Source organism: Oculina patagonica, chromosome 3, assembly GCF_052425735.1.
Source record: "Oculina patagonica isolate OP01 chromosome 3, crgOcupat, whole genome shotgun sequence".
Taxonomy (NCBI): Eukaryota; Metazoa; Cnidaria; class Anthozoa; order Scleractinia; family Oculinidae; genus Oculina; species Oculina patagonica.
In genome coordinates, this window is record NC_135760.1 from 24,207,271 (window position 1) to 24,232,572 (window position 25,302).

At 38.4% G+C, this 25,302-nt stretch overlaps 1 protein-coding gene and 1 long non-coding RNA gene across 2 annotated transcripts in view; both read right to left on the reverse strand.

Moving 5' to 3' along the window:
• Positions 1-3,641: 3,641 nt before the first annotated feature.
• LOC144647139 (beta-glucuronidase-like) overlaps positions 3,642-25,302 on the reverse strand; it is a 38,216-nt gene continuing 16,555 nt past the window's right edge. The window contains exons 6-12 of the mRNA XM_078506892.1: positions 18,746-18,921; positions 17,001-17,144; positions 8,098-8,182; positions 6,735-6,911; positions 6,333-6,365; positions 5,600-5,702; positions 3,642-4,319 (exon numbers count right to left, since the gene is read on the reverse strand). Coding sequence (XP_078363018.1) covers positions 4,126-4,319; positions 5,600-5,702; positions 6,333-6,365; positions 6,735-6,911; positions 8,098-8,182; positions 17,001-17,144; positions 18,746-18,921 — 912 coding nt within the window. The 3' untranslated portion in view covers positions 3,642-4,125. The remainder of the gene's footprint in view (positions 4,320-5,599; positions 5,703-6,332; positions 6,366-6,734; positions 6,912-8,097; positions 8,183-17,000; positions 17,145-18,745; positions 18,922-25,302) is intronic.
• Positions 20,640-25,291, reverse strand: LOC144647141 (uncharacterized). Its single transcript, XR_013569537.1, has 3 exons — positions 24,641-25,291; positions 21,804-21,851; positions 20,640-20,729 (listed from the first exon to the last, which is right to left on the reverse strand). It is a non-coding gene; the product is annotated as an uncharacterized LOC144647141 (long non-coding RNA).

Genomic DNA, 25,302 nt, shown 5'->3' on the forward strand with positions numbered 1-25,302 from the left:
CTTAACTAACATTTGCTGCAACTATGTTTTTCTTTATTCGTTTGATATTGCATGTAAAGGCTCTCATTTAAAATTAGGACTTCTCTTGAGTTATTACTTAGAATATTGACTTTCCTGTCATTTTATTTGTATGGCAAGCTAAAAGCTAAGATATTCTCCGCTGTCGTTGAAAGGTTAGATGCTTTGTGTGCTTAAACAGTTATTCAGTTTGAATCCAAAAACTGAATCACATTTTCTTACTGACCGCCGTAATTAGTAACGTTAGTAAAGTACTAAATTAAAATATTAAAGGTTAAAGCGTGCAGGGGGCTTTAATTCGTCAATATTCCAATCATTCTGATCGTCACTGAACAGTTTTTAGAAGCTGCAGTCGCAATTAAATGAAAATCGCAAGCTACTTTGCAGTGAGAAACTGTTTGAAATTAAATGACCTTCCTTTTCACGTAGAGGGCTATTTACACTATCACTTAAAGTAAGGAAAAGTCCGTTTTAATCCGACTAAAATCGGAGCAGTCAAATGACTCGCAGGAGGGGGGAGTACCCCCAAAGGGACTATAAAGAAAGGCTCCGCCCGAAAGGGGTGTGCCTTTTGGCACTTGGTTTTGGGCAAGTTTAAAGATGCCACTGTGAATTCCCATTTATTTATTTGTGTGTGTGTGTGTTTGTTAATTAACAGTATTTATTTATTTATTTTATTATTTTATTATTATTTTGACTAGTTAACTAGTCTTCTACAGGACCAGAACTGGACCAAGCTTAAGTGCTGTCGTTCTAGCCGTGCATTTTTTAAAAAAACTGTCTTATACACCTCGAGTGAGTTCTAGTACGTGCATCTCCAAGCTACCTTAGATCCTGAAAAGAAGTGCTGTTTAGTCCTCCTTACGTCGTATGCATGGCCATCTGCATTTAAACGTCTCGTATGTAAGAGGCCCGGGAAGAGGGTAGGGATTTCACGAGTTGAAGTTTAGGAAAGGGTACAGAGACTTCGTTGTCGCGAACCGCCTCTTTTTTAGGGGGGGGGGGGGGGACCCCGACATTCTGAAAACCCATGCGGTTTTCGCTTAACTATTACTAGCACCCTCAAAGAGAGGTTGCATTAAGGGGTATAAGCCGTAGCTAATGAACAGCTGAAAATGTACAATTTGCCCAGTAAACAGAAATAGTTGAAATAGTTTATTGAGTTCATCATCATCATTAGTCCTTGTCGTGCCACTGAACGCATAAGGCCTCGTTTATTGAGTTAATGCTTACGATTCAAGAGTTTTAGACCGTAGATGTTTATCACAGACGAATCGACCCTGATCAAGTCTGCACAGCTCAACGAGCTGTTGTCCCCGGCGTAGCAAAATATTGTAGCACATCTGCGCCGGAATCGACTTATTAAAACGAAGTCAAAATAAACAATTGTTGTTCCATGACAACAGACAACTCGACCTTGGTCAAGTCTGCACAGCTTAACGTCCTGGATTTCGTCCGAAACCCAATCCGTGCTGTCGTCCGTCTAAGTGGATTTCAACACAGTTTCTGTTGTCATTGAGCTCTCATCTTTACATATTTCAGCATGTGTCTGACAGACAAACTGAGCCAACGTAAGTAGAGTTGACCCAAAAACTATTCGGTTCCGTCCACCAAAAATGCTTATCTGACAGTTAACCTTTCGGCGTAACTTCCATTGATGTGACAGGGGGCTTGTTTCAGGCGAGGCGTTTTCGCCTTGGAAAATAAACATTTAAAATCTGCCATCTTATTCGGTATAAAATGGCACTGACTTAACTTTTTTTCCTCGTTTACACAGAATGGCGAGCGTACATGTTAAGCCTACCTATTCCTTACTCATGTTCACGGAAGGTTTTAGGGTTATGGTTGTGCCAGATCCCTCTGCTATGTTATTTCTTACGTACTTGAAGCGCAAAAAACTGGTACATTATCTGTATGTAGTTCTGGGTAAAATAGGAGAGGGTCTCTCCTCGGCTAGGTGTATAGCCCAAATGTAGTCTTACTCGAAAACATTAGCGAGGGGTAAAGAGAGATTTTTCTATTTTTCTTTTTCCCTTTTATTAAGACCTGGCAGTCTCTGTTTTAGCGGCACTAACTTTTTTCTGACGGATCCCTCACAGAAACAGATAGAAGAAAATATAGCCAAAGAACGGCTGGCAAAGAGCCATAGAGGATGAAATGAAGAAGGCTGGTTCTCTTTAGATAAAGAGAACCGTTCAACTTATTGGTTTCTATCTTATTGACGTCATTTTCATTTAAACTTTGAATTTTATTTTGGAAAGCTTAATTTTTTTTATTATTTACATAGTCTTTCTTTTTACACTTGGATGATAAACATTTTATGATCAAGTTACAGAGAACTTTCCAATCGTGAGTTTAAATCCACAGCACTCACTCCTTCAAATCTCTGATCTGCTGTGTCTGACACAATCACACAGAGAGTTCTTATCCTACCTACTGTAATAATTCTGCTCCCGTAAATACTCGCATCTGATTGGTTAGCGGCTACTAATTTTAGCGATTTTAGCGAGTTGGGCGAAAATCGCTAAATTTAGTATTCGCTAAAATTTGTCTCGGTCAAATTTAATACTCGCTAAATTTAAGTACCCCGCTCTCATCCCAAAACTGGTTTACACGATATCACTGACTTTCTAATTTTTCGGAAAATCGCTAAATTAAATAGTCGCTAAATCTTGCTCAGAAAAAATCGCTAAAATTAGTAGCAGCTAAAAAAAAATTAACCTTAGAGCCCTGGCCAAACGGTAACGCAAGTGGACGCAATTAGTCGTAAGTGCAACTTGCGTACAGACTTGCGTTGGCTGGCCAAACGGACTCGCAAGTTTAGTCGCAAGTGCACGCTGCTGTTATTAAAAAAAATGTCAGTAGATTAATCTAGCAACCTTTGTAACATTTCAGGTGTAGAAGTATGGGATCGAATAGTTAAAGGGTTTCCAAGTCTCCACTAAAACAGTGGGTTACGTTGGGCTGAATGGGTGTGTGTTTTGGAAGTGTAGTTGGCACAAAAACAAAATAAAAAACAAAAAATGGAGTTAAACTGTTAGGTAAAGCACCAGTCTGAGGGACCAACAAACTGCAATGCAGCCACGTCAACCACAAGGTGGTGCAACGAAAAAAGACAAAATAAAAATGTGTGTATTAAGGGATTAGTACAGGTTAGGCTGTGTACCAGCTTGAGGGAACAACAAACTACGATGCAGTTAAATCACCACAAAGTTGTGTAAACATTAATGAAAAAAAATGTTTAAAACAAAGTTGGAAAAATAAATATATGGAAAGGCTATTAGTAAGAAAAGAAAAGGCAGGAAAGAATAAAAAAGGGAGGGGGTTGGGTTAGGAATACAAATTAGTATTTGTTAGTTGTTGGTGGTGTTATAAATGGAGAGGGAAAGATAACTCACAATTCCCAATAAAAATCGTTGGAATTTTATGAAGTCCATGAAGAAACATCAAAAATGCAGTTGCGCAATGATCTCGAGATTGTAGGAAGAATAGGTTCTGACTTGATTGAAAGTGTGTTGGGGGGGGGGGGGGGGGGGGTGAAGGTGGGGTTTGGGAAACCAATCAGTGTCTTTAGAGAACATTACCCCAATTGAAAGTCATGAAGAGAACACACATCGTTAAGGTTAAATAAATTGTTTAATTAATGTGTATAAAGATGTTGTAAAAAATGTTTTGAATAGTTACAAGGTTGAAACACTTCACTGGAAAAATGTCTTAAAATCAAAAAATTAAATTCCCTATCTTTTTACAACTGAAAAATGCATAGTGTTTGCATAACAAGTTAGATTTATGATAAATCAACTGAAAAATATGGAAACAAATAAGATTAACAATTTAAAGGTTTGTTGAAAAACTTATTGGTTACTGGTATTTCATCCAGGAATAGCCAAGCAGAATGATAAATTTAAAAATAAAACCAAATGTTAGCCTTAGAGTCCAGATTGCTCAAAATAAAGTTGACTTGTCTTTGTCTTTTATCTGCCTTTTGTGGTGTGGACCAATGTTGAGACGTAAGAATCCATTCTGTGATCATGTCTGGTGGGCAACCATTTCCCAGAAAGAATACCATCAATTGGCACTCGAGCGCACTGTATTCGAAATTAGTTTCTAAGTCTCCTTATCGATTCGAGCCACGTTCGCCAAGTTATCGAATCTGAGTAAAATGTCCACATCATCTTCACTCGTGCTACTTCTTCCCACTGTGACGTTCAGGTACCGCTGGCGCAGAACACGAGCAGCGGCTTTCGGCTGTCGCTGGCGAGTCAGGATTCCTTTCTTGTTACCCACAACTCGCGTTGTCTCTGAAAACAGAAAAAAAAGTGGTTTGTGCTAAATTTGATTTCTCAAAATATATTCACAATATATGTTTTCGCCGCCTCAAAAATGTGCAAGACTTTTGTAAGGAAACGTTCCAAAAAGAGCATCGGCAAAACAAATTACGAGCCGGTAAACTAGGTGGAAAAGAATTTTTAAATTCTGTGCGTGCATGCGGCGTACAAAACATCTTTTCAGTGCCTGTCTTACCTTTGAGCTTGAAAATGGAGGATTTCGTCAAATTCAGACGTTTTAATACTAGTAACAGGTTTGGTGGGTACTGCGCAAGCAGTTTATTTTATCGCTGAGGAGCCGTGTAGTGTCTTTTTAGTTAGTTGTCGCTTACCCGTGTTTGGTTTTAACTTTCCGTGCGCAATTAACAATCCAAGACACTACACATAGCTATATACAAGTAGTACTTTACCTAGTTTTTAAGGGGCCTTTGTCACGGATTTTACCAGATTTTTGAACAGCCAAAATTTATATTTGTGTCCTAGGAAACCTAAAAATACTGGTCCATTTTTATTAAAAATTGCTATATGAGAGCACTAAATCTGTTTACAAGCGTCTTTGACTGCAAATGGCTCGGATGGAAATGGATTGCAACTTGAAAAATTAAGGCTTAACTTTTCAAGTTGTTTCCGCGCGCCTTAAAAAATCGATATTTACAGCCGTAGCTTGATTTCTATCCGCAAATTAAGGGTATGTCTTCCTTTTGATGTTGAAAGATAATGTTTTTCATGGGTCAAGTTTACTACCACTAAATTCAGAAAAGTGGAGAAATTAAAAAAATGGAAACCTTTTGCGGGATACATATAGGTATGTTTAATATCGTTACGTCCGTGTTGTTTTCTCTTTTTTTCCTACTTAACTTTCTACTCCTAATCTCATGTCAGGAACATAGGTTACTGTTTTTTTTTAAATATCTTAAGTGCAATCACATGCTTTTTCCTTATTTTAATAATCAAAGGTACAATGTCTCTTCCTATTATGGTTTTGCCTTCTTCTTTTCTCTTTGCCCTGTAGTGTTATTGTAATTGCTAGTAGTCCAAGTAGTTTTGTAGTTGTATTTAGGTATTGTTAAAGACTGTTAGTAGTCTAAGTACTGTAAGTAGTGTTAATCGTGTACTGTAATCGCTTTTTTTTTTCTGTATGTATTGTTGCATTTCAATTAAAAAAAAAAAAAATTAAATTCAGAACAGTTCATTGGACCAAAAATCTGTGAAATCCCCGTGACGTAGCTCCTTTAATAGCAAGAGACACTTACGTTGTTTGGTCATAAAGTCCGCAAAGTTCCATATCAGTTCACCAACCAAAAATTCTTTTCTTAGTTTATCAAACACGGGGAAGTACTGCTGGATTGTTTCAACCTAATAAAGGAAACCAACATCAACAAAAGAAGAAATAAAAATCCAGAGTCTGCAATAAGCAAGTGATATTCAAAAAAAAATTATTAGAACTCTCCTAACCTGTTCCAGGCGCTCGATTAGTGGAGAACGCCGGCGCGGAAAAAAAAGAAAGAATTAGAAAAAAACATCGAGCGAAAAAATAGGGAGTGGGTGAGGTGTGGGGACTCTCCGTATTCCCCTCTCTATTTTTCGCTCACCATTTTCATCTTTCCCTCGCTATTCTTCTCGCCACTCCCAACTAACCGAACGCCTAGAACAGGTTGGAGCTCTCTTGAAACAAGATATTAAAACATAGCTGTCATCAATTGAAGATTCGACATGTGTTGATATGTAAAGAGGTTGATTGGAAATTTAACGTCTCACATCTGAACGTAAGAGGTCTTCACGAAAACCACATATTTCCTACGACATATCTTAAGCGGTTGTTATAACTTAAGTTGACATTTTTCACGAAGACGGCCCCAGGCGCTTCCCGACAGTTAAGCACGTAGCGACTGGGTACAAGTGAGTAAACGGGTATACGTCTATGACGTCACGAGACCAAAATTAGTCTTGATAATAGCAGCTTCGTGACTAGTTTGCAGTTCTCACCTGATAGTCTTCAGTAAACATAAGAGGGGGGTCCTGGGGAGCAAACGGGAATTGTTAGCATTGCATTTCTATTTGATCCAACAACACAAGCGGGTGAAAGAAATGACTAAGGATGAATGACATCCTAAACTTCATGGAACGATTAACTAACTGACTGACTATGAATTTATGGAGTCAAGGAACCTACAAACTAAACATCCTTCAAAATCGCATGAAGCTTCTTATGATTGTAACAGAACTTTCTTAGGAAAAGTAAACAAATTTAACCAGTAATATTCAGGGATGAGGATTCTCAGTTGTCGAGCTCAGGAACTTCTCCAGTTAGAGATGAGTTTGGTGTTTTTTTTTTTTTGGGTGGTTTTGTTTGAGGGAATGGCCTAGCAAGACCCCGTTTAAGCTCACCATGTGAAGTCCCGCAATTGTGTCAGCCCCATACTCGGACTGTACAACTGGTTTATGGAACTTGTCAAACCAGGCCCTAAGCTCTCCCTCCAGCTGGCGACTTATGAGTTGTATTTGACCGGCATCTTGGTACCAGGCGTAGTATCGATTGCACAAAATGACATCAACATACTGCACCTGTTGAAATGTCACAAGCACAAAGAATATTATATTTATTCCAATCCATAGAGAATACAACCAATCAAAAGGCTGGAAAGCTGTTGTAAAATAGGCAGTATTTTTTGTGAACTTTTCAACTTGAAGGAGCACTAAATACGCATTTTTAAGTTTAAAAATTTATAAAAAGTTCATGGAGCAAGAAAAGAAAAATCTGAGAAACAGTCTTTTAGACCAATATATGTAGATCAAATTCCACATTTAGTTTAGGCGCTCACGTAAACGTGTTCTCAAATAAATCTTATATTTCGCAACATCATAATTGCAAACAAAATGCTGAGGTTGCTTATTATGGTCTAAATGATCAAAACCAAATCCAAAACTAGAATCTATATTATATTAGCTTTCAGAAAATATATACTTTATTGGGGTTAGCATTTATGGTTTGCACACAATTTCACTTGGAACACAAACGCCAATCTTCTTTCCGTGATACCTGAAGGGTTGTATGCATATGTGTTTTCCCTGACGACGACACATTTGTGTAATTAAAGTCACATTGGGAATATCAGTGCAAGGTTGGGCGCTTAAAAAAGACGGCGATGCCGAAGACAACGCTTACTAAAAAACTGATAATTTATTTTTTACTCGAGAATCTCGCGGTTAGCCAGGTGTATTCTTCAGTGTATCTATTGGTGTACGAACTATACTAGCTCCAGCTGAATATCATATGTAAAGAGAGCGTTCAACCCCAAATGGTAATCAGACGAAAATTTAGCCGTTGTCGTCCGTTTTTCAATTTAAAGTTTTTTTTTTATTATTATTTCGTGGCGTACCGGGAAACTAGAAACTAGTTCTTAAGCCGAGCGTACCGACCACGCTAAATAAAACACATTTTAAGGTTTTGACAATAAAAACAGTTTTATAACCATTTTTCTATGTTCCTAAGTGACACGTATCATAGAATTTATTTCATTCTTTAGACTGACTGACTGACTGATTCACTGATTTTAATCAGTGAATCAGTCATCATCATCATCATCATCATTAAATGATGATGATGATGATGATGATGATACCTGTGTTGATCAAAGACAAATCGAGAGCTTTTATAATAATCTACCAAAAACTGATTCTTTCCCATCAAAGAAAGCTCAGTTTAAAATTTTCACTGACATGAAAAGCGACGAACGATCTAGAAACTCACCGCGTGGTCTGTCTCGGCTCTTTGTCTAGTCACAAATGTAACAGGACGAGTTGGGTCCAGGGAGCGAGTAAATTCGATTACTGATCTGTTGAAAAAGGTGACAATAAAGAGGCCCTGCCAGGGGGGGTTCCCGTGTCGCTTGTCTAATTTTGAAGTGTGCTGTGTCGCTGTTTTATCGCTCTTTATGTCGCTGTCGGTAATTAAATTGAAGGAAAATTGCTTGTCCTTGTTGGTATTTAAGTTTTTCCAAAAGGGTTGTCGTTTGTCACGATTTTATTAGTATGCTGTCGCTACTTTTTGGACCATGTCGCTTGTCGGGATTTACCCTGGCAGAGCCTCAATAAACGCAATTTACTCAAACATCTCACTTCAAGCAGCGCTTTAGGTGAGATGAGATGTCCAGGATGTTGTGTTTCGATCTTGGGTGAGATGGAATAACATTTCACGCAGCTTTCTCATCCACTTACAGTGCAACGCGCCTTACCGTGGCCACCCAACAAACTTTTTTTACAAGTGTGCTCTCTCAATATTATTATTTGTTTGACGAACACGCCTCTTTGCAAAGTTGAATACGATCAATAGATACTTTTTTCATCGCATTTATCAACAAAACGCAGCGAAAATGTAAAATATTACAACATGACACTTGTGAAAAAGGTTTGTTGGGTGGCCACGGTAAGGCGGGTCGCACTGTAAAAATAAAACCAAAAGCCATTGCAATCGTTGTATATTTATTTTTTTTTTTTTTAAAAAAAAAAAAAAAAAAACTCGTTCGTATATAACCGGTGATCAGGCGTTCTTTTTCTTGACTGTTTTGTCTGCGTCGTTTGAGATTTTTCATTGTGATTACATTGGTTTTGATTTTACTAAATTGAAAATCGCTCTATCCGTTGCATAACGTAATCCATCCAAGTGGGCCCACGCTGGCGCGTGTTTTTTAAAAGTCCCGAAAACGTTTCGGGCCTGCAAACTTTTCGGACGGATTATTCGGGTTCCGAAAAGTGTTATTTTCGGGGATCTTTTCGTGATTTGTAACGCGAGGAATAGCGCGACATTAAATTTTCCAGCCTGTTTTTACCAGCATGTAAAAAGTACAATTGACCCCGCTATTTTGAGTTGGGTTCCTCTCGTACGTATCCAAATTTGTACAAAGATAGAGCGACGGAATACAGTTTTGGAGCTATGTATATGTTTACGTCAGTCGAGATCCAGGAGACTTTGGGGACTGAGACGAGGGCTTGACGTAGAACGAAAGACGGATCGACCAATCAAATAAAAGCGCGCGCTTAGACATTAATAATTTTTTTTTTTTTTTGTTGCGTTAAGCACGCGAACCCTCATTCGCACAGTCATTGTTGTTGCGAGCAAACGTGTTTTGAAGCGCTGCGAGAAAAAAGCTTGAGAAAGACGAGTCTCTTCACAATGAACGTTTAAAATTGGCACTATGCCTTATACTGGTGTCTTGTTATCCAGTTCACTTGTTTGAAGCTAAATTTGCTGCAACAATGCAAGAAAATCAGGAGGTAGGAATGAAGCGAGCATAGTATTCTCTAAATAATCTCCGTTGTTACTGTTAATGAAGTATACTTTTTGGGTCACCAAAGTTTAATTAATCAGTAAACCTGCCACTTGATTAATATTGAATTTTGGCAGATAATGCGCGTTTGTGTGTTTTCTTTGAAGTTGTCTTTTGGCTAAACGATTGTCTACGCTCGAATCGTTGAGATATTTTTTTTTTGACGTTTTGACGTCACAATCACCAAAAAGCGCGCGCTTGCTATGACGGCAGTCAGAGTGCTAAGCGCGAGCTTAGTTCGTAACCAGAAAATCCGCGTGGTGCGCAAACAAAATGCTAATCTCACTTTTTCCTTTTTTCGACGTTTTTGCTTGTTTACAAGCTAAAAACGTAGAATAGGGGTTATGTGCACAAAATTTGGAACCACATATTTGTAAACTCTCAAGGGACTTTTTTAATTTCTCAAGGGATTACTTTCCGCTGTGGGTGATCACTTGCGATCTCGTGAAAAAAACGTGACTTGTCACATTTACAAACGTTATATAACAATTTTAAAAGTGACATGTCAGCTTTCTTATCTCAACGCACGTGTGTCTGAAAGGCGATCTATAAAAAGCGTCGCACAAACAATGGATTGCGTAACTAAAACACGAATAAATAATCACTAGCACTTACATCGTTTAAAAATTACAAACTTCAAAAACAAACCATACCAAAAAACTCGCTCTTTTCCAAGATATTATTGAAGTTAAAACAAATGCAAGAGATGGGGGCTTCTTTTAGCTTAGGAGCGGTTAAAAATTAGGCCAAATTTGGTCGCTACATGCAAGCGCAACTCTATTTCGTCATCAGCCTAGGACGTTAGGGACGTGACCTCGGAAATGGGAATGACAGCAATGTTGCATGAATCGGCTTTATAACATGCGATCGTATCTATGCAGTTCGAGTGGAATTTCAGTCAAAGACAGCAAAATTCTTTCGTATTTCATCTTCAAATATAATTCGAAAGCATTCACTGTATATATGGCTTTTGTTTAATCCTGGGTCTTGATATCCGACCCTCGCAGAGCCTAGACAAAACGCAGCTTGAGTGTAACGATTTGTTTACGCCGCAATTATATGCGCAATGTTTTCTCCGACAGTAGTCGGAAATATCCGTATTTTTTTTCGTGCTTTTTCGTGGAGCAATCGTAACGATACGGCCTTGAACACATTGAACAGCGGTCTACCTATAACAATTCAAATATGGCGTCGCAAAAACAAAGCGTCGAACGCATATTTTGCTGTTTCATTTGCTAATTTCGCTGCCGTAATCGACTGCCTCGAAAGGTCCTTGCAATTTTAAAGTATAGAATTGTCAGATCTCGGTGAAATTTGCACTGTTTATTTGTGTAATGTTAAGGAATATGTGTATAAATACCCGGCGCGGACGAGCCATTTTTGACAAAATTATATGGCTGCATTTCCTCCGCGAAGATAGGAAATTGTTAAACTAAACTACAAAGAAACTGTAACGATAAGTTCGAAGAACAATGCACAGGATAAACCTTCGACTCATACTTCATGCAAAAACGTCGATATCTCGAAGAGACTTTGATTAGTTTTAGAGATCACATGTCCTATCACTTTCCGTACGTTCCGTATCAGCGTATGCTTATGTGTTCTCTTATATTTGTACCTTTTCCTGAACTATTGCTACGCATATTACATGCAGTTCAAGTAAGTACATCAGATGTTTTTGTTATGATACAAATTTTAAACAAAATGATGTTTTTCGTGAGAAGTTCAGGACGCGCAGTGTTTAATCACAAATAGCCAAGTTGAAGAAAATAGACCAGCACGGGCAATGATTGACTGATCGACACTTTCAAAACACTGGTCATTTTGGACAATACACGGATCCTTGTTAAACATTTTAGTCAACTCTTACTTAACCAAATTGCTTTGTTTTCTTTCATTCTAGGTTTTGTTAGGGTCATTTCATTCTAGGATCCGGCTGGTCTGCTAAAATTCAGAAGATGGGTTACAGTGTTTTCCTAGCACCTGAACTACCTTACATTGATTGCAGTCGCCAGTTCTGGCCAGCTGAAAGCCATGTGACCAACGAATCAACCAATCGCACTCTGTCAACAGCGGTGACTCATTCCCAGATCTCTGACAAAGAAGAATCAATCCGTCCACAGATAAACCCTTACACTCGTGTAACCTGGGCCCGAGTCCACGGCTTAATGAACCTGGCTCTTAGGAAGCGCCAAAGGCGCGATATTATCGGGCCCAGGTCACCTCTGACTCCACTTAGGTTAAAAGGCAATCTCGAGCCCAGAGTCCATCTAGTCGGTCAGCGGTATGGGATGTACTCTGGGAAACTGGAATCGATCAGATCAATTTCAGGTCGATTTCAGGAAGAACCTTGGTCTTCCGTTTTTTATTGCGCATGTTCGTAGTTCCAAGCGGAAGTAAATTTCCCAGAACGGAAGTAAATCGAAAAAGTTGAACTACAGTATTACTGGTGTTATTGATTCAACAAAAGTAACAATAACGTCCTGCAGTTAACAAAAGAAAGAGTTAACAAAAATGCGTCTGGTGTTTTGATTTCCTTTAGTTTCTTTCTTGAGCATTCTGCTATGTTTGTTTTAAAATCAATGGTGTTGTTAGCCTTCCAGGATTCCGTCCGTGAAGACTGCGTGCGTGTGTCCGTTGTTGTTTTGCCGAGGACAGCTAAGAAATTTACATAATACACAGCGCACGAACAAGCTATTGTTCTGTTCATAAAAAAATTTTGTTTGGCGACTTTCGCATACTGTTGTTTGGCGACTTTTGTATATTAGAAAAGGCTTCTCGCTGACAGCGCATCTTTTCAGGATAGGTTGCATGTTTTCAAGCAAACAATTTTTTCCTCGTTGAATGGCGGAGATATTAATAAAGACGTTGAAGGCCACACGCACACAGGTCAACGCTATTCAAAAGGCGTAATTAGCATTTTGGCGACTTAGCACGTGCACACGTCTGTTATAACTTTTGTACAATTCATTTTCTTCAGCAAAACAACAACGCGTTTTGTTCAAATTCTGCGTCATTAGTTATTATTTTGAATCGTGCACTGTCTGCCATATTCAGTTTTTCAACCGGAACGGAGATTTGAATGAAAACAGTAGTTCTAGCGAGATTTGTAAGTCAACTATAAATTGAGTTTTCAATCGACCTTAAGCTTGTCCTTGGTGACGCCGTCGTTTGTTGTTTAAAAACTCCGCTCAGAATCGACGTTTAAAGGAAGTCCTTTTTTATTCATGGTATCTTTTACGTTCAAAGAGAAAGGAAGAATTAGAAAATACTTCATTCATTTAGAGCCATATCACGATTTCTTAGGTGTTTTTACAAAATTAAGCTGATACTTCTGAACATTTGACCATGGAAAACCAAAAAATGTTTTTCCAGGGTTTCCGGTTTGGTTTACTTCCGGGAAGATTTTCAGACTTCCGTGTTGATTTCTATTGTTCTGTGAGGGCCAATAGAGAAAGAGAAATACATTTCAGTTTCCCAGAGTGTCTACCGGCGACCCTACCGCTGACCAACCGCCGACGGACCGCGGAGCCGGGAGACACTCTGGGCTCGAGATTGGTTAAAAGGTGAATAACGTTATTCGTTGTTGAGAGCCCGTGTAAGTTAAATAAAAAAAATACCTCAATGGAGAAATCTTAGTTATACACTGAACTAGCTTTCAGAGAATTATAGACCATGTTATGTAGTATCGACATTCGACATCGGTTTTGTTCTTACTTGATGTTATGGTCAGTCTTATTAAATATTTCAGTAAACCAGTATCTCCTAAATGGCATACATTGCCTATAAGAATGATTTTCACGTTGAATTTTAGAGGATAATCATATCATAAGCATACTTTCGTTATCGATTTCTTTATCTCTCAACCATTCTTTGTGGAAAAATTTAATCATTCGAATATCTTTGTAACTTTTTTTGGTGAGCAATTGTTGCACTTAGAACCTTTCGTTAGTTTTAATCTCGACTCACTATCGGTACTTCAAAAGATGACATATGCTACAATGTGTAAAGTTCACGTCAATCTAAGGTACACGTAGCTTGCCGTTTTGAAGTTTGACTCCAAGCTGTTTAAACTTTGCTCCAGTCATGTTGACCCATGTTGCAATAAACCCAGTTGGTGCTCTTCATATGTAAGGGGTTGACTAATATTTTGCATTCTTCTTTTTACTTTCAGATTCTAGCTTGCACTAAAAAATTACTCTCAAATGAAGATTTTCCTTGTACATACTTATTTTCTGAATTTAAAAAAGAAAAAAAGAAGACAGTTGTAATTCGAAGCTTCTTTGCTTTGTTATGTGTATCGTTTGTTACTTTGTCTGAGGTTTTTATAAGTGCACACGTATACCAGTGTTCGTGAAGTATCATGCGTGTGTTGGTTGTATCAATGTGAATCAAATAAATAGTTTGTTAATTGTATGGTTTGCCTGTTTTCTTTGAATTGTCAACTATTACGGTAACGGTGGATTTCGGGAGGCGCTGTGGTCAAACGATTGTGTGCTGTGTGCTGAACTCGGGATCGAGCGGTCCGGGTTCGAAATAGACTGTCTAGGTTCGAAACTACGTCGTGTTCTCTGCGTTGTGTTCTTAGGCAAGACACTTAACTCTCACAGTGCCTCTCTCCACGCTGAGTATAAATAGCTACCGGCAATTTTAATGCTGGGGGTAACTCTCCAATAGCAAGCATCCCATCCAGGGAGGAGTAGAAATATTCCTAGTCGCTAATACTACGGAAAACCAGAACACATGGACTTCGGGTGAGTGAGGAAAACATTGTCTGATGTACCTAACCTCGTGCAATCCAAATATGCTGTCGTGGCAGTTTGTCGCTTTCTATGCGAAACAGTCTCGTCCCCTCTAAAACCTTATTGGTACGTGACATGTAACTTCATTAATATATCTCCAGCTAATAATAAAATTTAGTGAAGTGGAATGAAGCCAGAAATTGTCGCTCTATCTCTGTGCTAATTTTGACGCGTACGCGAGGAGCCTATACCCACCAAGTGCACCGATGTCAATTGCAATTTTTTAAAAAACCAATCAAAGGCTGGAAAATTAAGGCTCCCGCTACTCCTAGCGCTAAAAATCACGAAAAGATTCGCGAAAATATCGGGAGAAAATCGATCGCTTTTTTTCGGAACCCGAAAACTGCGCTCAAAAAGAGCCACGCAAAGATTTCAGGCCCGAACAGTTTTGGGACTTTTGAGAAACGTAAGCCAGGGCCCAGTTGTTCACAGGGTGGGTTGCATTTTCCAACAGATAGAGCGGACTTTTAAATGAGTGTAGTAACATCAAAACAAAAGTGATCACTCTGGCCAATCACAAAGGACGCAGACAATCCAGTGAACCAATCAAAACTTGAAGTAAATGCATGTAGCCGGCCCGAACCGCGAACGAGTTAAAGTGGCTATTAGTACGAGGAAGTGATGCGAAATTTTAAAACGATTCTCTAAGCGCAGTAATGCAAAACCAAAGCAAATGCGAATTACTTTCGACACTCAAGTGAAAATCGCTCTAAATCGCTATTGAAAGGAAGAACAACAAATGCTAGGGCTTAACAGATTCTCTATTTCTCTAAGTCCGTTGACAGAATACAGAGGATGGGCAAAATTGCAGGGGATTTCTCGCGCGCGAAAACTGTAGGGGATTTCTTGCACGGATTTTCTCGCGCGCTCGCTCGCTCGCTTTAACTAAGAAAAAAAAAACGGAACCTCTGTCAATTCTGTGGACAGAATAGCATCTCGTCCAAGAGGAGAAGCAATTTGGTCGCGACATACTAACGAATAAAGCGATTTTACTGTTGGACAATAAAACGATCTTAAAAATACAAGGAATTAAGACAACGAATAAAATAAGGTCAAAAATCGGTTTTTCTCATAAACCCGTGACTGACTGTCTGACATGGTATAAAATCAACCATGTTGGATGGTCGACTACGCACTGACATCAACGACAAAGTAAAGTCAAGCTTGGCTTGTCAAAGTAGTCGCATTATTTCGGAACACTTACCCTCCAATATCAGGCAATATGCTGGGGAAAATTTTAGAACTCAACATTATTAGAGTTTTTGTAAGTATTGCAGATGTAAGAGGAAATACCAGATCCCGTGACCAGCTATTAAGTTCAGTTTAGTCTCTAGCACACGGCACTAGGTGGTTTTCACTGTCACGCCGCGAAAAAATAAATCCAAAACTATTGAGTCAAAAAAAAATCAAGAATATTACAGGTTGTAGAAAACTACTATATTAAGTACTTGTCTAAGTCTCATGTCTGTATGGTATTCCGTACTCGAGTTATCCATCAAAATGCTTCACGCAAATTTTGAGAGCACAGTATGGAGACGCCATGTTGGAGCCCAACTGCTTGGGCTCCAACATGGCGGCCGGAAATCAACGAAAACATCTGACATTCGCTTCTGCTACAAAAAGCGGTCAGATCACCATCATGAACAAGTAAACATTCAGATGAACACTTCTCGCAAAACCTCAACTGTTCAGATTGTTAAAAATAACAGGATTAGGCATTTTTTTTTTCAAGCATACGTGACAGCCTTCTGGCGGCCATCTTGATGTCGTGTGGCGTAAAACTCCGAAATTCAAAATGCTCTATCTTGAAGAAGGCGGATGCTATCGAGCTAAAAACCTTCAACAAGATATGTTTTAAGGACGTATAATAGCCACTGAAGGATAAAAACTCAGGGGCCTTGCGATTCTGGATTTTAGAATTTTGATGACGTCACATGAAAACCAAGAATAGAGATGCGTACCGTATTTACTCGAATAAGCACCGCCCTCGAATAAGCGCCGCATTTGGGACAAAAAAGTTAAGCGCCGCAGTCCCGATGCGGCGCTTATTCAAGGAATTTCGTTTACTAAAAACAGCACTACAAAGCAACTCGAAAACAAACTTGGACATTTCGTTCCATCAAAAGTGATGTTTTGCAGTTAAAAGTGATTGTTTTACTGCTCTTCCATTAGTTTTCTATCCAACATTCTTACAATACGTAGTTCTGTAAATGTTGTAAAGGCCGCGAACTTTGCCAGGACAGCTAGCGCCACTTCTCTCTTCAGCTAGAAACGAATACTGACAATCACAAGACGCTTTTTTCAATTGCTATAAAAGATAAGTTTTTTTGTGGCGTCCCTCGAATAAGCGCCGCACTTGAGGCGCGAAAAATTTAATCAGCGCGGCGCGCTTGTGCGCTTGTTCGAGAAAAAACAGTAATTGATATACTTGTGAGATTACCATCAATGATTACCAATTGCATCAGATTTGCAGTGTACATTTTATCACAATTAGTCGCTAGTAATAGGCGTAAGTGTAATCTTACTGGAAGTAGGGTCCTGCTTCAACATAATTGGATGCTGGTTCATTGGCTACAGACCACATGACTACTGATGGTCGATTCTTGTCGCGACGAACCAACTCAGCCATGACATCCAAGTGGTGATGGAGAGTAACATTGAAGTTCTCTCTGCAATATAAAGGTGCAAATGTTAATGGTGAGCGTCATCTAAAAGGAAGCAACGCCTTCCGGAGAGGTTTTGGTAGACAAATCAGTCTTATAAAAGTAAAGAAATGACCCTCACAGTGAAATTACAATTTAAGAAATTGAAAAGAAAGAAGCCTGAGGAATAAACTCAGGGCTTCAACGGGATTTGAACCCGTGATCTCCGCGATATCGGTGAAAAATAAAAACTCACAATTGACCTTGCTCGCAATGTGTAGCTTCATAGCTCAGTTGGTGGATCATTGCATCTGTATCGCGGATGTCACAGGTTTCGCAAAACCCGTTGAAGCCCTGAGTTTCTTTCTCAGACTTCTATCTTTGCAAATTCAATTCATTGCAAGGATCAATTCTTAACTTTACAACTATCCGCAGTTCAAATACGAATTCTTTAACGTCGGAAAATATTTTGGTAGAAGAAGTAGCAAATTTCTAAATTGTAAGGCTTACAGGTTTTTTAAGACGGATTCCGCTGAAAGTTCGAGCAACGAGTGCGAAAATTAAGTACCAAAAATCTACTCAACATTTTGTATACCATTTAAAAGATCTTATCGAAATTCATTTGTCTTAGTGACCCCGTAATTAAATTCTAAAGTATTCTCGCGAAAATTAAAGTCAAACCTCGTAAAAATGTTTATTACGCGCGCCATTTTGTTTTGAACTGGCATGAAACGTCCGTTTTAACTGAAATATTGACAATTTCAAATCCATTTTTCACTCGCGGGGTCAGCTTGAGTGCTAAATTTTTGGCAGGTTTTTGTTAGCTGTACTTAAACTGTTACCATGCTAAGAGGTATTTTTGGTAACTTTATTTTTGCCTGTATTGCTCGAATGTTGGGCGGAAACCATCTTAAGCTGTTAAAGAAATTGCAAACTATTTTTTTTAGAGAAAAGCCTCTTGAATGTAGTTGTTGCAAAAAAAAACCTTGACATGTGATAGCGTCCATCTTTAATCTGATCTTAAAATGGACGAAAGTAAAGAAGTGATTGTAAATGGTTCAATAGACTAATTCATATTTTCCAACGAGCTTCCCCGCTCGTTACATGTAACTTCCCTTAGGAGTCCACAGCGCTACATTCTTAAAAGGGCTAGGTCACGGTATTTTAGGTGATTCTATATATTTTTGTTAATTAAAAGCTCTAAACTTCAAATTGGCAGAACAAAAGTCTTCTATTGGCAAAATCACGTCCACATAACAAACAAGGACGATTGTAAATTGTAAATGTCACTTTCATACAAATTAAGATAAACTTGAAAAAAGTTGAGCTGACGTCTTTCAAGTTTACTCGAACGCAATCCGTTTTAATCTTCTCGAATTTTGCCCATCCATGCCCCTTTTGGCCTTTCTGCGTTTCTTTTGAGTTCTTCTACAGTTTTAGGCCGTTATTGTGATATTTCAGTGAGTTCTGTGACCAGTTGGTCAGTATTGAAATTGCCTAAAATTGCGTGACATAGCTTAGCCCCTTTAAGATTAATGCAAAAGAACATAAAAGGTTAGAGTCAGCTGAGTTACGGACTTGGTTTATCATATTAAAAAAAAAACAACAGTTTGCAAGCTGTGGCATACATTCCAATAGCAACTCCAGGGCTTTCATCAATGACAACAATTCCCTGCTGATCGGCCATGTCCATGATTTCATCAGCGTATGGGTAGTGACTGGTGCGGAAACAGTTTGCTCCTAGCCATTTGATCAGATTGAAGTCTTTGGCAATGAGAGCATAGTCCATCCCTTTGCCACGAATCTAAGGCAGAAAGTCTGTTTAAGATGCTAAATAGAGCTAACAAAACAATTTACAATAAGACCAGATATATGGCTGTACGGCATCTGTGACACGTTTTTGGATGTCACTTCCGGTGTAGAATTTTTCGTAGAGCTCTACACCTCTACTGTTGTGTTATGGCAGGCATAATATATAGATTTAGGCAAGCCTAAAAGCGGAGCTCCCCGGTTATATGCCCTTTACATTTTTTTAGAATGATTTTTTATTCGCGTTATTTTCTTTATATATATTATGTATTGTTTTTCACCATGAACAACAGCACCAAATAAAAGTAAAAATAGTTGATCAATCAAAAGAGGATGATCATCTAGCAGTTTGTGCATAACCTCCCCAAGATATATAAACTCTCAAAGAGAAACTAGAACAAAGAAAGCGTTGCTCTAGAAAATATCCATACACCCACCATAACTGGTATGTTATAGCTGTACATAGCATACAACTGGAAAGTTTTGCATGTAGCTTGTCCCACCCCCCCCCCCCCTCAAACGGGGGCCCTATTGGAACAGTGACAGTATTATTTCCCGATACTATAAATAACAACAAATAACTAATCTGTGAGACACACCCACAAAACAAAACAGCTGTGTTTAATGTTTTATTATTTAATGACTGAGTTCGGTTTTGGTGAAGTAAAAATTTGCCTATGAACAACATATATTTTATCAGTTATTATTGTATTGCAACATGTGAGATTAATTTAGAGATTGATGAACTGTGTATCTCATTATCATGATTACTGTTCTTCACAGTGTGGGCACTGGGAATTAAATGTTTGGGTAGGTAAAGCCTGCTGTTGAGCCAAGTGGTTCATCAGGCTGGAGCGTAACCAGGTTTCTGCAGCATTATTAAGCGGCTAGGAGTATTTCTACTCCCCCTGGATGGGATGCTAGTCCATCGCAGGGTTACCCCCCCCCCCCCCCTCCCCCAGCAGAAAATAAGCCGGTACCCATTTATACACCTGGGTGAAGAGAAGAACTATGAGAGTAAAGTGTCTTGCCTAAGAACGCAACGTAGTGCCCGGGCCAGGTCTCGAACCCGGACCGCTCGATCCGGAGTCCAGCACAATAACCATTAGGTCACCAAACCTCCCACAAATGTTTGGGTAGCCGGATGATTTTTATATTGTGTTGTCAGAGATCCCTTAAGAAATACGTACATGGATGAGCCTTATCTGGCTCTATTTCATTAACTTTAAAATTACACCTGACCACATACAGTACCGCTCAAAAGTAAGTTACCACCTCTTGTCTCGTTTCTCGCGAGACGAGATTCTGGTCTCGCGAGAATCAACGAAGCGGAAATGTCTGGCATAAATTACGGCAATTATCTTACGAGAAAACGATTAATCTCTCACGAGAGTTTTCGCCGTTTTGTCAACTAAAATTCGAAGTTTTTGCCTGATTGGAAAGATTGATGATTTGTTGGCAACGATCGGTTTGTCTTTTTTCACTGGTAAGAAAAGTTCCATTTGAGATGAATGTGTGTGCTAGCGAACTCGAGAGAGCTTTTCAATCGAAAGTCGTCGCTTTGTTGGTCTTTATTATATTCTTTCTATCACAAATGCAAAAGGTGAATTAAAGCAACTCAAAAATCGAAAATCAAAAGCAGAGCACTTGCGTTACACTGCAACATCTTCACGAGTTTTTCACACAGAGTACATAAGTATTAGTTGTACATGCAATGAAGAAATAATATATTCTGATTGTTCATTTATCTCTCTCTCTGTGTGTCTGCAACTCTCTGTGAAAATTCTGCTACTCGTGTTAACCCTGAAAAAGGGAAAATAACAGATACCATTTTGTTGATGATCATTGACATCAAATGAATATTTATAATTTTAATTGAATTTATTCAGAACATTATACAGATACATAAAAAAGAGAGTTATTTTTCCAATTTTTGCATGGGCCAGGGAATGTGTTGGGGGATACATGTATGTTTAGAACCAAAAAGTCCTTTCAGAGTGAGTGTGTCAGCAAAACCTTTTTTTACCTACTGAAGACACTAATAGTGCTATCAAAAAGACCCGGCACATGGCGAGGCTTTGATGAATGTTTTGGGGTGTGAAACACCGGCTTAATTCAAGAGTTCCCTACAAAATGATGTGTCTTTTGAGACTCTTATAATTATTTATCTCTGACAGGTGCTGTTGAAAGTACTGTGATTAAGTCCAGGAAAGCTTACATATTCTCCCTAAAACTTTTATCAGGGATGTAGCTAAGAAAACACTTAGCCGGTTCATCGACAAGCCCAGCTGGCTTTTCTGGCCTAAACAGCTCTAAAATTTTACTAAGTCTTTGTGTTCACGTAAAATTTCAGCTGAGTTTAAGTTCTATTTCTACATTTGCCTGGTACCACAACAAGACAATTTATGTTAAGTTAGGGCTTGAGCTTATTAGCTATTAAGGTTTAATAATTAAGGTATTAACAAAAGGAATTCAAACACAACAGGTCAATTTGCACTTCTCCCACAAAATCATTACAAGTATTCCGGTATTTTGTCGGGTCAGGTAGCAGATCTTGTTGGTTCTTTGCCCTCATACCCCTCCTCCACGGTGGGGGAGGGGTGCATTGTATGAACAACGAAAACATTTTACTTGAACAATAAAAACATTTTATGTACATGTGCTGTTACATATAAATTGTGTATATTAAATTCCTCAATTGAACGAGGATTTTAGGGAAATATACAACGTAAACTTACCAAGGGGTTAAAACGCATACCATTTTTCACACCCAAAAGTTTTACACTTGAAAAACAAGTTTCATGCACTAATGTGTCATGGAGCTTCTTTAATATCTAGCTAAAGAAAGGTATAAGCTGACACTTATGTAATGATTACCTGCATCACCAATTTCACTAACTGCACCCCTTGACTGTTTTCCCTGCACTGAAAACAAAATTTATACATATCAAAAACCTGTAAAATTCTTAACTTGCATCCTGGCAAAAAGTATGGAAATCCTAACAGCAAGTTTTAGAAAGACAACAGATTTACCAAAATAAATGATAACTTCAAACTGCATCTTACACCCTCCATAAATACTTCTCACTGAAATTGACCTCAAAAAACTTGTTGTACATGTAAATAAATAATACATGTATGTATTATTTACTTTTAATTATATAATCCTCGAGTCATCGCAGACAGGCCCATTTTGTACTTATTTTTTTCACGATCAAAAACTAATCCTACTTCTCTTGTATAAAAAAAAATGGCAAAAATATTTGATTTAGTCACTGCTTTAAGTTGGAAAACTTTGAAAGGCTTAAAGAATTGTACGAGTCATATGCAACCTTCCAGAAAGCAATGCTCATAGCCACAGGGCTAAAAAAGTACCCTCTGATTATCTGGGGCAAGTAGATTTTTCTGTCAAGCAATTAATTTTTCGTGCCTGTTTGCGTAATTTAGGTTAAAAGGCCCAGGCAAGTCGTCTACATGTAAATTATACAGTCACAAGTTTACTAAGAAACATAATCATGCACAGTCCTAGGCAAGCAAAATTTGAGAGCTGCTTGTTAACCACAGGGCAATCTGGAATTTATTTTTTTCCAAGCCCTTATCCTACATGTACATTATAACTTCAGGATCAGCTTGGTTGTTATAACTTAAGAAAATTTCATGATCTTTCGCATAACATTTTAGAATCTGTGCTATATTCTTTTATGTACCATATTTATTCGATTAAACGCCACGGCGTTTATTTAATTTTTCGTGATTCGAGTGCGGCGTTTATTAGAGGAAAGCGTTTATACCAGGGCGGCGTTCATTTAAAATTCAATTTATTTCTTGTAAACAATAGTATGGTAACTGAACATTTAAATTTAAAAAAAAAAAAAAACAGAAACATGTTTTAGTGCATGCCTGAAAAGTTAATTTCAATACCTTAAAACCTTGTTACAATCAAGAAAAATATTTTTTTTGGCCTGCTCAAGCTTGATTATTACTGCATTTGCTTTCCGAGGCTGTTATTCGAATGAATGCTGCATCATCATGATGCAGCGCTTATTTGAGGGCGACGTTTATTAATATTTCTGTTCTAATATGTAGCGCTCATTCGAGGGAGGCGTTTAATCGATTAAATACGGTAAGTTATAAAAATATGAAAAAACTAATTTATTTATTCTGAGAAAGGCTGTAAAATCAGATAAGAAATACAAAACTTTCACAAAACGTTTTCACTCATAACATTCATATGATAAAAATATAAAAACTAAAATAAGGAAGACTACGCAAAGTTCTCAGTGAAAAATAACAGAGGTCATGGAGAAACTATATTTCGCTAAGACTCTCAGCTAGCAATGTCCCCTATACAGTATGGGGCCCAGTTCTCGGCCGGGTCCAGTTCTCGGCCACTTTGTGTTCAACGCGTTTTTTCACGCCTCAGTTGAATTAAAACAAAAAGTTATTTACATCCAGCGATAGATTTACATTTGCGATAGACTGATTCTTGTGCTCTAAGTATCGTTAGTTTGATCCTTCAACACGCTATAGAAAGCTCACACGTCGAGTTTACGCGGAGGTAGGTTAATTTGTTTTCCCGAAATCTTGTTTGTTTACGGCTCCTTGAAATTCTTGGATGCAGTTAAATTCGTATTTTATCCGAAAGCCCCAACCAAAAGAGCTAATTTTTTTGCATGTGAAACGTAAAATAATTCAGCTTTCTGCTTAAGTTAACTTTTCGTTGATTGGTCTTAATTTACTTCGGAATTTTTCCGTGCGACTTTTGCGTATTTGCCAGTTCTCGGCCACCCTGCTCGCTATCACAGCTTAGCGCTTGGTTTTTAATATAATTTCATCTACTGCAGCCAGAATAAAAGAAAGATATGTTTTAAAAATAAAGTTCAATTAAATCTCTAAGTTTTGAGCTAACTCTTGTCTTGTTTATTATTTCTACAACACCTAACTCTTTCAAGACCCTTCCACTGCAAAGTAAACCATCTAAATGCATTGGTCACACAACACAATTCTGCGGTTTTGCAAGAACCTGCAAAAAGCCTCATAAAAATATTTTGCGATCGATATAACATAAATGAGTTTACAGAGTGATTTTATGACTGTGAAAATTAATTGAGCCTTTTTATACGGAAATTACGCATAAGCTTTTTGGTGGCCGAGAACTGGGCCCACAAAAGGAGATTTTATTTTTATTATTGTTCGGGATAATTAATTATTAACCGGTCGATAGCTTTACACCAAAAAGCTGAATAATGTAGAAAGCTCTGGGAGAAATTTCAAGTTTCTTTGGTTATTCTGAGAAAAGAAATACTAGTTTACGTCTATAGTGGCCGAGAACTGGGCCCCATACTGTATTGCATCTGACTCGACCACATTCTTACAAATTTCCATGTAAATTTTGTTCTCTACTTGTTCTGTACTCTTTCCAACGTTTAAAAGTGGTGTGTTCTTCCTACTTCGGTGATTTAACTACAGAATGAACAAATTAACGCGGATAGGAAAAACCAGAAGTAAGGTATGCTTTGAATACAACTCGTGTTTAAGACAAAACGAATTTCAGTTCATTAAGTCTATGTCCTTGTTTGACATACCGGTACACGACTGAGAGCTAGAACCCAGCTTCGTTTAAAAATGATGTACAGTGTATTAGGTTGAATGCTGGTTAATCTAAATACCAAAGACTTTTCTAATCTGTTAAAAAATGAACATCAATAGCTCACCTTGTTTTCGTAAAGGAATGTTGTCTTTGACCGTCTTTGCTTCAAACTCACCAAGAAGCTTGGAAGATTTTCCATTTCGATCGGCCACAATCTTTACTCCTCTACTAACTATGGTTGTCATCGCGGGTGAAACGAGGAATATATCCAGAAATAATGTATCTGTAATAAACTGTCTTTAAAACTGAGTTCTTCGTGTGCTTTTCAATCGAGGAGTCTTCATGCTTAGTAGTGAACTCATGCGTACGCTTGGTAAATCGGCATGCTGTGAGATTGTTTCCTGACTTTTCACACAGCGGACTTCCTCAAGTTAGTCTCCCCTTCATGTAATTCTAACATTGTCAACAAGAGCTAAGAATGATTTTTTTTTTTTTCCTCGCGTTTAAAACTTCCTACTATATAAAGCTTAGCTGAGTAGAAATCGTTTTTAAAAAACTTTTTTGCTAAGGCCTTGATAGTAATGATTTTTCCCGCCAAAAGACGCGGGTTGCCACCGGAGCCTAGCTCGTTCCCAGGCCTAATCCGTGCGTACGGACGGACGTACGTACGTACGCGACAACCAAAATTTCTCGGTTCGATAGGATACCATTTGCCCTGTCTGTTCCCTTGTACCCGCATGTTACCAATGGAGCTACGCTACGCGCCTTCGGCGCGTGGAGCTCCGC